The sequence below is a fragment of the Sceloporus occidentalis genome, unplaced genomic scaffold, assembly GCF_023333645.1.
Source record: "Sceloporus occidentalis isolate IW3139 unplaced genomic scaffold, rSceOcc1.0.p SCAF_2, whole genome shotgun sequence".
In the NCBI taxonomy this organism is placed as follows: domain Eukaryota; kingdom Metazoa; phylum Chordata; class Lepidosauria; order Squamata; family Phrynosomatidae; genus Sceloporus; species Sceloporus occidentalis.
The window spans coordinates 158,316,895-158,334,637 of NW_028316982.1; the positions used below are offsets into that span (position 1 = coordinate 158,316,895).

Below are 17,743 nucleotides of genomic sequence, written 5' to 3' on the forward strand. Positions count from 1 at the left end.
TGTTCAACTATGGAATTCTATTAAGAAAATATTTATGCAGAGTCTTACCATTACTTCAAAATTCAGGCGATAAAGACATCTGGCTGAATGTAAATGACAGGTCAGCATGAATTTCTGACCTAAGAGCTTGAACCATGTGTGGGGTAAAATGAAAAGGCAGCAGCATGTTGGACTGGCAACTTGTGAGCCAGCCAGGTGGGGGGCCTCTAGTGTGCTGAAGAGATGCATGGCAGATGGCAGGTGCGGCTTTGGCTGCAAAGGTGCAGCTGCAATCTCTTACTTTCCCTCCTCCTTATGAGCTGTAGTTTAGAATGCTCCAGTCCTTCACTGTAACAGATGGGGCCAGATGGCTGCAGTGCAAAGTCTGGGAGAGCCCCTCACAGTTGACTTTCTCTCCTACATCCATCAGCTGAAGCCGCAGTCTTTAGAGTCAGGGACTAGCAAGTCTGGCAGAAAAAGTATAGTCCAGAGAGCTAACTTCAAAGACTTACCTGGATTCAGGAATCCTTAGCTTACTGACTACACTACACTGAGGACCATGTGTATAGTTTAATGTTGCTCCTATGGAGGGGTAGATGAGATTCCCACCCCCAGATCATATTTTTAGAAGAGTCTACCAACATCTACAAATTTATTTATATTCAGAATGGGAAAATACTGAAATATAAAACATTAAAATGTAGGAGAAACCAAAACATGACAGATTTGTGTGTCTATATCCAGGGCGTTAAAATGTTTAATTTTTAAAAATCTGGGTTTGAATTCCAATCTGGGTTTTTATATTTAATTGTGTTAGTGGTCAAGTGGCATAACCATTTCTCTCTCTTCTTTTCTGAACATCTCTATGGCAGGCAGGTCTGACACAGTCCTCCCCATAGGGATTAATTATTCTGATCAAATTTGGCCAGTGCAAATGTAGGAGAATTTAATAATTTTGTTGATGAGTCTTTCCATCACCTAATTGCTTCAAGTTAAATAAATGCAGATGGTGGGATCCTGTTGAGGATCATGCCTTCCATGGGGACTTTTGACAGTAGCTCGGCCCACAAATGTTTAGCACAGATCCAAATAATGATCCAGTTATTCAGATATCCAGATATTATTCACCCTTATAGATTTTATGTGTGAGGCTGCTACTAAGGCAGAGAAGCAAAGCTAGGTCAGGGGCACAAGTGAGAAATCTAGCGGACACTATAACCTATGTGCTTCTGCCTCAGCACAGGAACAGATAGGATAATGTAGTAAGTCATTCTTCAAGGCTCTCAGTACCATGCAACATGAATTCAGTTGTTAGGCCTGTCAAATTACAATTGTCAAGTTCTTTGAAGGGAGGAACCATAGCTCACTGGTGGAGCCTATGCACAGATTTCTGTGCAGAGAAAACAGTTTTCTGTGTGAAAACCCAACATGGGCTTTTTGTACAATAAAGCCCTGAACTGAAAATAGTAATTGAAAACTACAGTTTTTGAGGATCTTCTCACAGTGGGAAGGAAGATGCTACAACTACTTGTTACTTCCTTTGAGAATCAAAATTAGCAAAGATTTGCATCCCTGTTCCAGGTCAAATTTGCAGAACTTGTAGTTAGAGGACAAACAGTGTTGTCGAAGAGCTCTTCCTGGAGAATTGTTGTCAGATAGACTGGGCAAAACAGAAGATGTAAGGCAGTTCCTTATACCTCCAGTTAAGTGAAACCTTTCACCTTTCCCAGTTCCAAAATGTTGAGTTCTATTGCTCTAAATGGCCTAGACCTTGGTTATCTTAAGGCAGGGGAGGGAATCATGTACAGTAGCTCTCCAGGTGATGCCTGACTGCAACTCCCAGTATCCCTAGCTAGGATGGCTGATGGTGAGGAATGCTGAGTCACAGTTCAGCAATATCATATGAACCTGCAATCTTCTGGTGATGTTCTTCTCTGTGTGCCTCCACATTCAGAGGTAAGATGAATAAACTATCCAAATCTGGGACGTTTATGTGGTGGACCCAGACTTTGGTATAATTTCTCTTTATGAGAGAGTAACATTAACTTTGAACATTAACCTATTTGTTCAGTCTTTGGACAGCATCTGATCTGGCTAAAAGGTGTTACATGAGCTGGCATGATATGTTTTGAAGGAATAATAACATTGCATAAAACATGTATAGCACACGCAGCAAGCACTCTGAAAATGACATTTTAAGGAAAAGGCACTGCTGAAAGAAACTTTTTTTATTGACATAGTATGGCAAAAATATGTTTGCCTGAGGTTTAAAAAGAACACTTGCCATTGTAACAACTAGGAAAGTTTCTGCAATGCAGCACATTATTGAAATTTCAAGAACACATTTTATAAACCCAGTAACACTGTTGTTGTTTCCTTCTTCATTTATACAAAATCTGTTACTCAAATGAACATAAAAGAAAAGACAGTCCCTGACAGTAGCAGTAGTAACATTTTTGTAGGTCTTTGCTCCAATCTAGTTTAAATAACAGAATGTACAGACCTAGTAAACACACAATAGGAACTTGACTTATTTTCCAATCTAAATGTTAAACCCAGACAGTAAGATGTACACTCAGACAAGTATACTGTAGTCTTTTAAAGACAAAAGCATTTAAATCAGTTTGATAATCAAATGCTTTATGAGTTTACAGAAACACAGCTTTTGGTTCAAATAAATTTTGCATTACAAAGCAAAAGCATGAGTAAACCCCTAAACTCATAATCATCCAGTGTTGCTGAGGTTTTTCTTTCATCTATAAGGCTACTGGAGAAGATGGGCAATTTCCAGTTATCATTTCTTTAAATTAATATGTCATTAATTAAATCTTATATTTCTCGTGAGTATTTTAAAAGATCCAGGCCAGATTGTTAACAGTGCAACATAATTTCCATAGGAAATAATGGTAGTGGCAAAGTCCCATCACAACGGTGCTGAGGTTGGGAAGTAGAAAACCCTAAAAGCACTATTGTTTGTATGAAGGTGCCACAACCCTGTTCCTCCTCTCCCAATACATTTAATTGTATTGTAAAAGTAATAAGATGGCTGTTATTCATCACAGTTTGGTCATGCTCTGTATAATCTCCTGGAAACAGAAGCTGAAGAATTATATTTACAATGCAATCCTATTTAGTTTTACTCAGAAATATGTTTCATTATATTCAGTGGGGCTTACTCTGAAGCAGGTATGCCAAGGACTGCAGCCTCAAGTTTTGCCAGAAAACCGCATTTCTTATTCCTGTTGGCATTACACTGAAGTAAGAATTCACTCAAATTTGAGATAATAAAATACATTAAACCAAAACTTCGGCTACTTCAAGGATGTAGCGAGGGGGGGGGTGTCCTTGGGGTCCGGACCCCCCCTTCCATTAGAAAAATGAATGGTGCTTGCTGCTGTGCCGCCGCGCCCAAGCCCCATTATAATGGTGGCACTTAGTCTGGAACCCCCCCCCCCTTTTTTTTTTTTTCCTAAAATCCTGGCTACATGCCTGGCTACTTACTTGTGCTCTGGTTATGATATTTCATTATCAGCAGAATAAAAGTTAATAATGAATGCACAGCACTACCAACTGCCCTTTCACGCTAGATGCTACAGAATGTTATCAAGTGGAATTATATTCCACTTGAACTGCTCTGGCTAAATCCTGGGGCTTGTAGTTTTGGGAGGCACCCAAATTCTTTGGCAAAGAATTCAAAATGCCCCTCTGTAAAATGCAAATGTCAGGATTCCATAGGATGCAGTCATAGCAGTTAAAATGGAATTAAAGCGCTTTAATTGTCTAATGTGAAAGCACACAAAGACATGCAAAATACATGTTTCATTTCTTGGTGTGGTCAATAAACTTATTTGATCCTCTTACATCCTTCTGGGAATTTTAATCTTAAGAGTAAGAAATTGTATTAAACTCAGTGCAAACTGAAGAGAACATTTACACAGGTTTGGGCCCTGGTCTGAGGCAGAATGGAGGTCATCCCTAAATGGACCACAAGCCGCTGGTGCCTTTACTTGCCCATTTGGTAAGGATCTCATGAGTGTGCATTGTGTATATGACTGTAAACAGAGGTAGTAAACAGAGGCTTTTAATAACCTTTTTGTAAGTGAATTTGGCAAATATAAAACTATTGACAGGAAGATAGCTGCTTTGACTTTTGGGAGGACAGGTCAAACAAAATACCTTTTGGTAGGTACATTTGAGATTGCTCAATTCCAGTTTAGCTGTTGTAGTAAGCCAGTACTTGGGAACAAGTTTCCCTCTGGCTTTCCTTTAAGGCTCTTGATATCTTTAACTCTGCCCTCCAGCAAATCTTTCAAGCGCATTTCTCTGTAGTACTCTGATGCATTTTGAAGTTTGTTTGATGCCTGTGAGCTCCTAGATGTTTCTTTGCTGTCACTCCCTACATAGACTTTATATTTATCAGGGGGAAATGAATGTTAAAACTGTTTATTGTTTCTCTAATACATTGTACTCCCTGCCATCCTGAACAACAATTTGTATCACACATTTATAAAAAAATAAAATGAAATGTCAGCATTATGTGATTAATACACTACAAAAATATAACACAGTGATAACCTTTTACACAGTGAATTACCTTAACGATGAAGATGTCTAATCACTTTAGTAATAGTTGCCCATTTTCAGAAAGGGAGATCAGGCACAAAATCAGGTATCTGTACATAGATTCCCTTTCTAGAACTGCTCCAGTTGCAAAAAGAATATTGGACTTCACATAAAACATCCAAGGACTGCATCCATGACGGCCATTTCTATATCACACATATCCTTTAAAACAGCCATTATGCTCAGCAAAAACATGTTTAGAAGGAGCTATATGGAAGGGCGAAGGAAATAAATTCTGGGTTTTGAGTCCTCTTGTCCCAACAATAATGTGATTGCTATGAGCAGAGATGAAACTGTTAAGTCCATTCAGCAAGTAGATGTGCAATGGTTAAATGCTTTACATTAATAATTAAATATGAATTTTAAATCCAAATTTAATCTTTTTCTGATTTTATTTTTTCAAAACAAGATACCTAACATTGGCTATAAAAAAAGGAAGGCAAATATTTGCAAGTACATAATCTGTATATTAAAAAAGGGCTTTCAGTTAGAATGAATTGCTTGCTGACCAACAGGTAATTCATAAGTAGTAACCATTGATGAGGCAGAAGAAGGAAAAAGGGAGATACGCAATTGTACTGTTTTGGTACTTGGTGCAACAGTTATTTTTAGGCAAATAATGTGTTGACTGGGACAGAAGAGATCATAGTGCCTGTGAATGTGTACAAATCAATTCTATTAAACCTCTTAAATATATTTCTTAAGAACGCATATGTTGGCTTGTTTTTGTCCACTTGTTATTGTTGTATGCCTTCAAGTCATTTCTGACTTATGGTAACTCTAAGGTGAACCTATCATGGTGTTTTCTTGGCAAGATTTATTCAGAGGGGGTTTGCCTTTCCTCTAAGGCTGAGAGAGTGTTACTTGCCCATGATCACCCAGTGGGTTTCCATGGCTAAGTGGGGATTTTAACTCTAGTCTTCAGCGTCATAGACCAATGACATGCTGGCTCTATTTGCCCAATAAGATCATTCTTCCAGCTTTGTCAGTGGATTGCAAACAACTAATGTGGCATGGTGGAATTAATATAAAAAATTAAAACAAACTGACATTTATAAACAAGAACATATATAAATCCCATGTGACATAAACCATGTGCAAATCTTGTCTGTCTAAACTGGAGTGAGAATCATATAGCCTTCCAGATGTTACTGAAGTGCCACTTCTAGTACTTTTAACCATTAGCTAGTCTGCCTGGGACTTTTGGAAGCTGAACTCAAAACAACATCTGGCAGGCTGCACAACTCTGATTTTATCTAAACTGAAATCTTCAAGCTACTGAAACCCTTACCTTGGCAACATTTCCATATAAATATTTTATTTGGGTTAGTTTCCTTTCCACAGCAACATTTCCCTAAAGCACTATAAATAAATTCCTCCTGACTTGTCCATGTTTTTAGAAGTGTTGACAAGTGTGACTTAACCATCACATGCCAGGTTTTTCAACATCGGTCGATTGGCAGCTTTGGAGTTTACCAGTTTTTATCAATAAACATCAGACTGCTTTCCAAGGTCCCTGAAATTTAAAACAGTAGCTTGAGAATATGACACAGAGAGGCTGCAGAAAGATAGAGGTTGGTCTCATGATTCTTGAGACAGAGGCAGCAAGCTCTCTTCTTTTCATGAACTTTGTAATCATTTGCTGTTTTCCAGTACATTAACCAGCATTGTCGTACAAATCAGGTTCAGTAATAATTAGTAGCTGCTTTTTCCTGTCAAGTTGAAGCACACTCATCAGTTCAAGGGCTTATTCTTATTATAAATGGTCTGCCAGTTACTACCTCACTTTAAAAACCAAGATAAATAGATTTCATTCTCCAGTTGTGTTGCATTAAACGGCATCTTTCTCACCCATCAGATCTCAAGCAAGTCTTCTCCACTCTCATCACTCTCGACAGTGAGTTGCCTTGTCCACCATTTCTTGACTTCTGATCCACAAGAAGCCGTATCTGACATGGGATTCATCTTGCACACAACAGACTTCATAGTTGTTCGGCTGCCAAACCGTAAATTGACTGAAGACACCGAGTGGCTTATTGGCTTTGGGGCTAAGATATTAAATAGAAAACATTTTAATACTGCAAACATGTTCCATTCAGGCTCAGCAATCTTGTGGGGCCAGTGGTGGAGGGAATGCATGGCAGAGGAACTGCTGCTTTCTAAGTCCTGCCAATTCTCACTAGCTACGATGGATAGTTTAAGGCTGGCTGGGTGGGGGAGATGCAGTTTTCCTTTCCAATTGCTCTGTTTTGTATTTTTGTTTTCCGCTTCTCACAACGTGAATGGGAAGATCCCTTCCCTATTGCAGCTGGCAATAACTTTATGCCTATGGAGATTTCATATGCAGTAAATGTATGCCTATGGAGACCTACAGAGCTCCTCAAGGGATATAGGAATGCTGCTCTCATGATCTCATCTTTCTCACTCTATAATTGTTGTTGTTGTGCATTCAAGTCACTTGCAACTTAAGTCAATCCTATTTAGTGAGGGTGATTTCACATGAACTCCAAGGCCTGTAAGACTCTCAAATGCATTGTGCTTTAAATGCTTTAACACAGTTAACATACAAGAGAAAAAGAGAACATTTTCTAAAAATATAATGGATATTATGCCTATATAATAGTATGCATATACATGTACATTAATTATATGCTTATGTTTGCACAGTTAAGCGTATGGATATATGTATTTGTGTGTGTGTTGCATATGTTTTACACTTAACAAATAGAAAAAGTTAAAAGCATCCACTACACTTTCACATGTGTGAAAAATGTTTTAAGACTAACTTAGGTGGGTTACAGACCGCCACAAGGGACGTCCTTAGGACGTCCCATTTTGAAAAAGGGGCGTCTCTTCCAGACGCTCCTACTCCTATTACGGACAGAGTCCGTAACAAATGGCAGCGGCCTTTCCACACGGCCGCCGCCATATTGACGTAGCGGACACTGTGCATCTGCACGTCGCGCCCTGGAGGTGACGCCGCGAGTGCGCGACTAGCTCCTCGCGACATCTTTTCCGGGGCCCAGGAAGGAGCGCGATTTCCACACTCCTTCCTCGGAGCGTCTGGGAGCTGTGTGGTTTGGCCGCTGCAAGCAGCGGCGGCGGGAGACCGCCGCAATCCGGAGGTATGTAACGCGCCTTAGGGCCAAATAAAACAGCCTTTCCTTGTCCTCTAGAGCAGTCTGGATGATACAGGGCTCAATCCCTGGTTCTGGTACAAATGGTTTGGATGTACAGCCACTTCAGCACTGAACCTGAGGTATACCTCTCACTATAACAATTTAAAATAAATCACCTTTTGCTCTGGATCTTCTCCAAAGATCTGGAGACCTCCATTGCAGTGCTGGGTGGTTGTTTCCAATGTGTTGCCACCACTGGTGTGAGTCGCTTACTCTGAGGTCAGAATAAGGCTCTCAGCCATGCGATCAATGCTGGGTAACTTGTTCTGACCTCAGAGTGAGTGAACCGGGTCACCAGCACAGGTACCAGCTGACACAGAGGGACACATGTATGAAAAGCTGCCTGGCATAGCAATGGAGGGCCCTAGATAATTGGGGGGGGGACATAAGGGCCGCTTCGGGGTTGCTCCTGGAGTATTCTAGCCTGTGTGGACCCGGCCTTTGTCTATTTAAACATCTCAAAAATGCTATCTGGGTTTTATTGGCACCCTTAAAACCACGACCAAGATTCTATTTGACTGCTTGTGGAGTCCAAATCAATCTTCGACTGTTGGCCAGAGTACTTACACTGATGGTCCAGAGAAGTGATAGTTCCTCCTCTTTCCCTGGCAATTTGTGCAACTCCACTCTCAGCCACTGATTGCCTGTGGGAGTATGCGTGGCAACTTTTGGATAGGCAGGAAAGAAGGAGCCACTTTTGCCCTTATCCAGGGCACACCTTCACAGTCAGTCAGGGCCAGGAGGGGCAGAGCTGCAGGTTGGAGTTGTCTGGCTGCTATTGTACAGCTGATTAAAGCGTTCTTGCACAACTCTGAAGAAGGTACTTATGCTGGCAGGATGGAGCAGAACAGGAGAGGAGTATCTGTTCATCTCCAATTTCTTTGGGATGAATGATCTCACATCCTTTTGATACATTTCAGAATTATATCATTAGATAAGATTTCTGGGTTTAATTTCCCAAGTCCACTGGCACTCATTTTGTAGATCTGATCACAATTTTCACCTACCTGATGGCAAACGCCATTGTCCAAACTTTCGTTGAGGTTTACCAGCTTCAGTAGAGTCTTGCCTATATCCACCTCTGTCAGAAAGTGTTGGACTAAGAAGTTGCTGTTGACTACTTGTCTGAAGACAGCAAGAGAGAGAGAGAGAGAGAGAGAGAGAGAGAGATTGAGCATACAATATATTGACATACTTTTAAGACCATAATATTCAGTACTAGAAAAACAAGCATGTGTTTTTATTCTTGGTGTTGATTGTGATTCACTACAATTGTCCCTCCCTGTTTGTGGACTTCCCATTTGGGGTTTTAAGCTTCTGCGGACTGCAAACCAGGAGGGACAAAATGGCATGGTGTGCACGCAGGGCCGTGTGTGGGAGCACACCACCATTATAGTCAATGGGGCTTGAATATCCACATGTTTTTAATTTCACGGGGAGGGTGTGTGTCCGGAATGGATCCCCCACGAACGGAGAGGGATGACTGTGTAATTATTATGTTAATTAAAGCTAGAAAAATTTAGGATAATTAATCTCAACACACAAAAGATTTGAATTTCAGTCATTCACATACTCATCATATCAGGCTGATGAAATAAAGGTTGATTAAATCTGAAGGCAGTCATAGCAGTACCACAAACACTATAAATCCAAATGTCCTTATTATAGTAATACAAGTATGCCTCAAAACTTCTGACAAAGATGCTCCTTTTTACAAAGTTCTTCTCTGCCCACTCAGTCCCCCTTTCCTCCCCATCTCCTATCTATTGGAAGGATGGTGAAAGATATATGAAGAAACACAGACTTTGGTAGCTGGTTACAACAATATATCTACAGTAGACTATGCAATAAAGCTTGAGCTGGGAAACAACAAGATTGTGCTCCAGCCAATCCTACTGTAGTCATGTGTGCTTGCATGTGGCAGGCAAGATAAACAGCAGCTGCCTCCAGAATCCTTTACCGTGCATGTGTGAGCAGCAAAACAGGAAGAAAGGGGGAAATCTGATAAGCCTGCCTCACAAGCTAACCCTGCAACATGTTAAAGAAGAACAGATCTATAAATCTGGCCACAATAATGGAAATCATAGGAAAAGTGGGAGCTGGTGAAAGAAAAGTGTCATCCTTGGATGCCATTTGGAAAAAGCCTTTAAGTGGGCTCTATAAAATGTTTTGATTGCTTAAGCAAAGATTACTTGAGTTGACTGTTTCATTCCACATGCACATATTATTCATTTTGAATTAACAGTTGCACTGCTTTTTTTTTTGTGGTGTAGGAACATATTCCTATTCTTTCTATGCTACTTCTGCTTCCCTCTGATTGACATTTTTTGTCAAAAAAGTAGTGCCTAGGAACACATCCTTTGTTGAATGAAATATGTCTCTACCTTTATTTAGGACAGCAAAAAAGGCATAAATATCTCAGTGCTAACTTCTGAAAGTAAACTTTATTCACTTTAAAAAAACATGCAGGGTTGGAGTGAAACGTGGTGAGTGATATTAGAATCGCTAGCCAACTTGTCTTCAGGCAAGATAAGGAAGAGTAGATTAGCCCTGGCATGAATCACCTCCATTGGCCCCAGACCTTCCAGGTACAAGAAAAACAATTTTAAAAGAGCAGGAAAATGTAGTTCTCCTTTGCAGAGCACAAAAGACCCCCTTGAAACCACAGGACTGTCTTTATAACAGAGTATAGCATAATATGGGCTGCTGAATTGTTTTATTTTCTAGATCACTGGAAGTATAAGAAAGCAAACCCAAAAAGTGAATCAAAATTCAAGAAAGAAAATAAGGCAAGATAACTCTACACTTAAAGTCCACTTGGCTAAGGTTACCAGGACAACATATTTCACACTACAGCACTTGAAGAACAGATAAGGCATCTTCCCCTTTTAGCATATACTGTACTTTGGATTCTATGTGGGGGTGGGTGGACCTCACTGCCAAAAATGTCTAGGTCAAGTTCTAGAATGTTCTGAAGATTCTACACAAAGCCACATGTTTTCCCACACTGTATGCTTCCACACAAATTATGGATAGTGATTTATCTTAACCTTTCCAAATGACAGGCTTGGGCCCACATTTTAAGAATACAATCTTGAACAAAACTATACCTCAGGTTGTGCATTATCCTGGTTGTTAGCATTCATTTCATCACTTGGTTGCGTTGTTTCGATGCTTGGTGGATTTAGGAAACGACTAAGCTCTTGTTGTTGACTCTCTCTGAGACTGTGGATAATGCTGCATGATTGTTGTTGTTTCTATAAAAATACAATAGAACATGCAATGTATACACAATATAGTAATTTATATTTTTTATTTAATAGCACTCTGCTCTCTCTCTGTCTCTCTCTCTTACTTAAAAGTACTGTTCTAAACTCGAGATGTGCTCCTGTTTGCTTTGTTCTTCATCCCCCCTTTAGTCTGCAACGGTTGATGTTTTCCTGCTCAGTCATATAACATTTCATTTTATTTCAATCTGCCTTCTGAAAATATTCAAATACACATTTAAATGAAAATGGTCAGTTAGTAGGAAATAGCTTTTATAGAGCTCACCCAGAGGCTACTGAATTAAATTGGTTTCACTTATTTTTAAATTAGACACTAGATAAGATTAACAAAATGATAATGAAGACTTCCTTAGAAAACTATCAACTGTGACTTTCATATCATGCTGCTTTTATGTTTCAATGACATTGTTTCCAAAAAGGATGCAAAAGTGACATACCAGAATCATAAACATCTTCTATTTTAGCTAGAAATATTAAGTTTGATGCAGCTATGTGCCATATAGTATTACTATACAACCCAAATCAAGATAATTTTTGAGGAAGGTAAATCTATTTATTTGTTCATTTATATTTTGCTTCTCCTCCCCCAATGAATTATATGGTTGAATGGAGGTTTGAACCTACGTCGCCCTAGTTCTAACCACTGCCCTCATTTCCAGCTTCCGTGAATCCAAATGTAGAACAACACTCTATTCCACTCATAACTGGGTAGTCTGTTCATAGGTATATAAAATTATGCACTGGTGCTAAGAAACCACTTTACTGAACTACACGGATATGTAACAGGATGCCAGCAAGAGTGCCTGATGTGCATTGGTGCCCACTGTACAGTAGAACCGATGTGATGCACATTGGCTCTGTTGTGCATTGGTCCCATTATGCATCCAACACTTTGCTGGCTCTGCTACGTAGCAATGTAACAACAACCTGCTATTGAACATGAATTGAATTGCCACAGATGTAAATCCACTTGCAAAGATGTAAGTCCCCAACAGGATTCCAGCTACTGTCTTCTGCACAATGTTTTTGTATAAGCATTTTTTTGCAAAAACTGCTGAAATGTGAAAACTCATAAAAATGTGCATCTTATAATGTACAAATGCATCTTGTAATCTTCACAGTGTGGGAGAAAGCTTTTTGAAATTATTCACCACATCTACATCTGAAAATGAAACATGCAAATACCTTAAAGATGCTGCCATTTATTATCTTCCTTCAAATCTCTAACTAGAACCCACTTTTTCCATGAAGATTTTCAAATACATTTCAGCCACCCCCCCCAAATACAAATGAAGACAGAGTATATGTTTTGAGATTTTAGTTATTTTTAGTAACAGGTGAACATCCCTCATAGGAATTTTTAACCAGCTGAAGCCATTCTAAGCTTTCTTGGGAATTTTGTGAGCATTTCACTAAGCTCAGAGAAATCTAAGCATAGTCTGCCATAATCACCTCTATAGTGCTTGTCTGTTTTCTTCATTCTTCTGCTTTCCCATGATTTTCTAAGTTCATCAAGTTGTAAAGGTGGTGGTGTGAGGAAAGATTACAAGGAAAGAATATGGATAATGGCTCATCCTAAGTTTCTAGGATTCTTGTTGCATCACATCATGGAGTTCCTCTAAGTTCATGTTTAACCTAACTGTTGTATATTAAAAATTTACTTGTTTTTTATTACCATTGTGTCTGTTTCATTTAATTTTTAAATTGTTATTTATTTATTGAATTTGAATTATTTAACTGAACCCACTGATCAGCAAGGCCACATGCCTAGAACAGGAGGCACCTTGAAGCAAATGGCTATGTTGATTAGTGGGTTCAGTGTGATAGTGACCAAATTTCATTATTAATTCTTAAATTATTATTATTATTATTATTATTATTATTATTATTATGCTTTATTTATATAGCGTTGTAGATTTACACGGCGCTGTACATTAAATGAATTCCATCTCGGGAGAAAAGTAAGATATAAATTTAATAAATAAATAACAATTTAAACATTAAATGATTTCCCCCCCCCCCCCCCAATGTTGAGCAGTTTTTTTAGGTCTCCTATCACCCACCTTGCCCTTTCATTCAGGGAGGGATCTTAAGGTTGAAAGGCAAGGTGAGTGTTAAGAGCACTAGGGTTGGAACTGCAGGACCAGCCTGGGTTGGTTTTTTTTTTTTTTTGTTACACTCACCCTGTCCCATGGAAGGGCCAGCTCTGGAAGAAAGCAGTTATATCGTCCCTGACAGATACTTGTTCAGTACCTGAAACTGGGGCCTGTTACAGACAGCCAAAATAAAGCTGCTTCGAGTCACAGTGGAGGTATGGTGTTTCAATGATGCATGCATCCTAAGAGTCCAGAAGTCGCACCAAAGCCACGCTCCAGACTGGAGCATGGCTTTGGTGTGGCTTCTGGACTCTTAGGATGCATGCATCATTGAAACACCATACCTCCACTGTGACTCGAAGCAGCTTTATTTTGGCTGTCTGTAACAGGCCTGAGTAAGAGACTACAACCTCCTGAATCAGATTTTTCCAATTTCAAGCATTATGAAGTCTCTCCTACTGTTTAGCCAAAACTTATTCCCTTCCAGTTTGCACTAACTAATTCTGTCCCACCTTCCTTAAGCTTTCATTTCCAGATTAAACATTAATGTTTAGAGTCTGTAACATGCTTAGGTTTCCCATTATCAATGGTAACTCTAGAATTTCAGTTTCACTAGTATGTATTTCTTATTATTCTCTCCTTTGAGAGCCATTATTATGTGACCCCCAAGGTTGAGGACCGCTGGTCTAAGCTATTCCACATGATTAATGTGAGGATAAAATCAGGGAAAGCATTATGGTTCCTTGAACCCATTTGGGGAAGGTTAGGATAAAATGTAACATAAATAATAACATCAACAGCATAATTTCAAAAGAAAGATGCTTAGGAACCCTGGTGGCACAGTGTCATGAGGGGTACAGTGGGACCTTGGTATCTGCAATGGATCTATTCTGGACCCTCCCTGCAGATATCAAAATCTGTGGATGCTCAAGTCCCATTGTACCCAATAGTGGTACGTGCACATAGTTCACCTCAGGTGAAGTCCTGTTGTCCCTAATGGTGGTGCAGCCATGTGTATGTGCCATCATTGCGGACAATGCAGGCTTGCTGTTTGTGGATCTCAAATCCATGGATGGCAAGTCCACTGATACTGAAGTCCCACTTTACGTTGGTGACATGCTACATAATTTTCTTTTTTGTCCTTGTTAAAACTTACTGCTCTAATGCGCTTCAAGCACTTTTTCAACCACATGCGGATGGTCTGTTTAGCCACTTCTTCCTCTATGGTGTATTCCAATTGTTCCCTAGCAAGCAGTTCTTCTAGCTGAAGACTTTTTCTGATGTCAACAGACCTATATGAAAGCATGCTGGAAAAAAAATCATTGTCATTGTCATCATTATCATCAGAAGAAAACAGAATAGCAGGAGAAGAAGGAAAAAGAGATGTTCATCACAATGTTACTATAAAAAAATAGTGGATGTATCACACATCTCCTTTGCATAGTGGATGCTTATTTCGCTCATACAGTGAAATGATGTGGAAACTTCTACAGTCACTCCATTAGAGGGAGCTATTATCTGACAGTTTAGGAATTAGGTGCTGATTACAGGAGTGAAAATTGGGCCTCTAGTCAAATGTATAATAGGAAAAATAATAGTTTTTATGTTTATTTGGTGAAGGATCAAAACATGTGCTTTACTGGTTGGCAGGAGATTAAAAAAAAACTGAAGTGAAGGTGCAGGAGTCAGCAGTATTAACTGAAAATAATTTTAGGTTTGGTAATTCCTGCAACCTTTGCTGGCATGTGGTGAGTAACCCCTTTGTGGACTGCATTTCTGTGCCATCTGGAGAATTTTTTTTCATTTAATGAAAATTTTCTACAATTCTTGTTAACATGATTATATCACAACTCTGTTTTGTAATTTAGATACAATACGGGTTGAAAACTATAACTGATTCTGAGGCTAATCCTTTGTCTGGTCAAAAGCAAACTTTGTTGCACTGTGTAAGGCATGATGCCATGTAATTGGGCTGAGGTGCAGCCTTATTATAAAATAAAATATACCTCAGTACATCATGGAAGGTTACATCTCCACCATTATGCAGCCTCTCCATTTCATAACACATGTGCTTGAACAAAAGTTTGTCCTTATCGAGATCCACTTCTAATCTCCCACGCAGCAACCTCAGCAAAAACTTGACCCGGAAAGTAGGAATCACTCCCTAAAGGAGAAAAACAAGGCACAACTATCTATAAGAAGTGGCATCACTAGGGTGTGTGTCACCGGGTGTGGTAACTCATGTCATGTCATCCCCCCCATTGACCTCCTCCCATTACTACACCATACAGAATCCTTAGTAATGTTTTATGTACTAATGTTATTCATTAATCATACTTTCCATATATCACTGAATTGAATAGTAATAGTTGTGACATAAACAACTAGCAAAATTAAAATTATACCTTTAAACTACAATATCATACGGACAGCCTAAATGTACTTACATAAGCATATTTTCATGTGGTTAAAGTGAAAATGTGGTAAAATGTAATGTTTTAAAGAATTTTTTAAATTTTTGTAAAAAAATCCGGGGCCTCTCCTCCTTTTACTGAGCCTCATCCCACTCATATAATCTCTTATAGCATTTTAAACAGAAACAGGCAAATATCACAGCCCATTTCTGCCAAAATGCAGATGTTTGAGGAGTGGTGCTGTCACCCCTCCTTAGGGTGACACCTGGTGCAGTCTGCATCCCCTGCACTTCCCTAGTAATGCCATTGTCTATAAGAGAGCTTTGGATCATTAAGCAGTACTGGAGCCAGGACTCACAAGGTTAGCGATATTTTCATCACCAGGGTTCATGGCATCATTCTCCCCCCCCTCCCAGCTTCTCTGCTCTCTCTGACCTTAGCTTTAGTCTTTACAGTAGCTGGGAAAGAAAAAAAAAAGGCTTTCCTAAGTGACAAAATATTTTTGTGAGTGATCCATGATGTAATGCAAATTTTTTTGGAGTGGCTTTGTCTTAAATAGCATTATAAGATCTAGTACCTATGTGAAACTGCTGCTTCTGATGGGGATGAGATCAACTAAAACTCTTTTGTTAACATGGATTGACACAGCTGATGGCATTTTTTGACTTCTTTGGGAGGAGTGGCTATGGGAACTGTCATGATAGGCATCTACACATCCCAATTTCTCACTGTACCATTATTAAATCTTGTTCCTAAAACACATAGTTAGGCAATACAGAAGTGTTAATCCATTCCTTTCATTACTGTAGGCCTCTGCATATCCAATCCCATATTGAAAGTTATGTTCAAGTACACAGTCTGAACGTAACTGATGTTGGAAGACTCTACTTATTTCTTCCCTCTATATGAACTCAGAGTTGACATACAGTTCCTTTAAGGTACTTTGAACACTGCATTTGTTTTTTTTCTTTCTGACAGTTGATTCCCTTTTAAACAGCTAACAAACAACTGAATGAAACTTGGGGAATTATAGTGAAACCTCTCACCTCTCTTTTGTCATCAACCATGTTCCATATAATTTGAAAATGTCTGAGATCATTATAACTCAAGAGCTGATCTTCCTCCGTAGAATAGAACAGTGAAAAATTTTCCACAATTATAGCTATAGGAAGCAGAAAGATTGAACACTATATAAAATCTTGAATGCATTACTAATAATTAAAGAAAGAATAGCAACTTAGATTTAAGAGGACAGCAAAGGTACAAATGTAATACACCAATCTCATGTTCATATACTTCAAAATAATTAAAACAAACACTTCCGGCCGGCGAACGGAGGCGTGAGGAGCAGGCTGGCGTTTCTCTGTCAGCCAGCTCTCGACCCGTGGGAGATAGCCCAGCGTGATTTACAGCTTCTGGGCCAAACTGCTCCTGATAGGAGAGTTCCAGAGGATCCCCACAAAGGCTCAATTCCCGGTTTTTGTAAAGGGCATTTCAAGGTGCATCCTGGAGGAGCCCCGAAGGAAGCCCCAACAGAAGCGGAGGGAGCCGTGGGAGCCTGCCCGTGGGAGAGAAAAAGCCTAGGCTACAAGCGCCTCTGCCGGTTTTATTTTAATTTGGAGAAAAAAGAAGTATACAAGACATAAAGCCTGAATACCTTCAGTCAATTTTCTTTGGAGTTTTAGTGCTTATACACTTACAAGTTGAAAGAGAACCAGCCTGCCTTTTGGTTGTTTTCTTGCTGAGAAGGGATTGCCATCTAAAGCTGCAGCTGTGATTAAACAAGCTGTTGGGAAAGACTGTGAGGGAGTGGCAGCGATTTGCTACAAACTGCTACAAACTGTTATCTGATACTTCTAAGCTTTGATTTATTGCAGCTTGCTGGGCAAAAAAGTTCTGATTTATTACTCTACTTAAGTGAACCAACTGTAAATGAAGAAATTAATCATTCTAAAACCATTTCTTTGGGAGTACATGCTTGAATGGTCTAAACTCAGCTGTGTAAATTTACAGGGAAGGAAAGAGGAGAAGTGGTAGAGGCTTGGAAAGTGCAATTTAGCTGTGGCAAAACGGATGCAGAGAGAAATTTGTTAAATCAAGAAGGAAATAAATGACTGTAGTATTTGGTGGATATAATATTAAGACTATTAAGAGTACTAAGACCA

The 17,743-nt window shown here is 39.4% G+C and overlaps 1 protein-coding gene across 8 annotated transcripts in view; it reads right to left on the bottom strand.

The window, feature by feature from the left end:
• Positions 1 to 3,461: 3,461 nt before the first annotated feature.
• The window catches only part of NALCN (sodium leak channel, non-selective), a 300,415-nt gene continuing 286,133 nt past the window's right edge, over positions 3,462 to 17,743 (bottom strand). For 7 of the 8 annotated variants that reach the window (XM_089511232.1, XM_089511233.1, XM_089511229.1 and 4 more), the window contains 6 exons: positions 16,625 to 16,740; positions 15,171 to 15,328; positions 14,321 to 14,471; positions 10,892 to 11,038; positions 8,789 to 8,906; positions 3,462 to 6,650 (listed from right to left, as the gene is read on the bottom strand). In XM_089511232.1, coding sequence (XP_089367358.1) covers positions 6,457 to 6,650; positions 8,789 to 8,906; positions 10,892 to 11,038; positions 14,321 to 14,471; positions 15,171 to 15,328; positions 16,625 to 16,740 — 884 coding nt within the window. In that variant the 3' untranslated portion in view covers positions 3,462 to 6,456. Of the gene's footprint in view, positions 6,651 to 8,788; positions 8,907 to 10,891; positions 11,039 to 11,191; positions 11,264 to 14,320; positions 14,472 to 15,170; positions 15,329 to 16,624; positions 16,741 to 17,743 lie in introns of those variants that run through there. The other variant, XM_089511234.1, reaches the window with a different exon arrangement.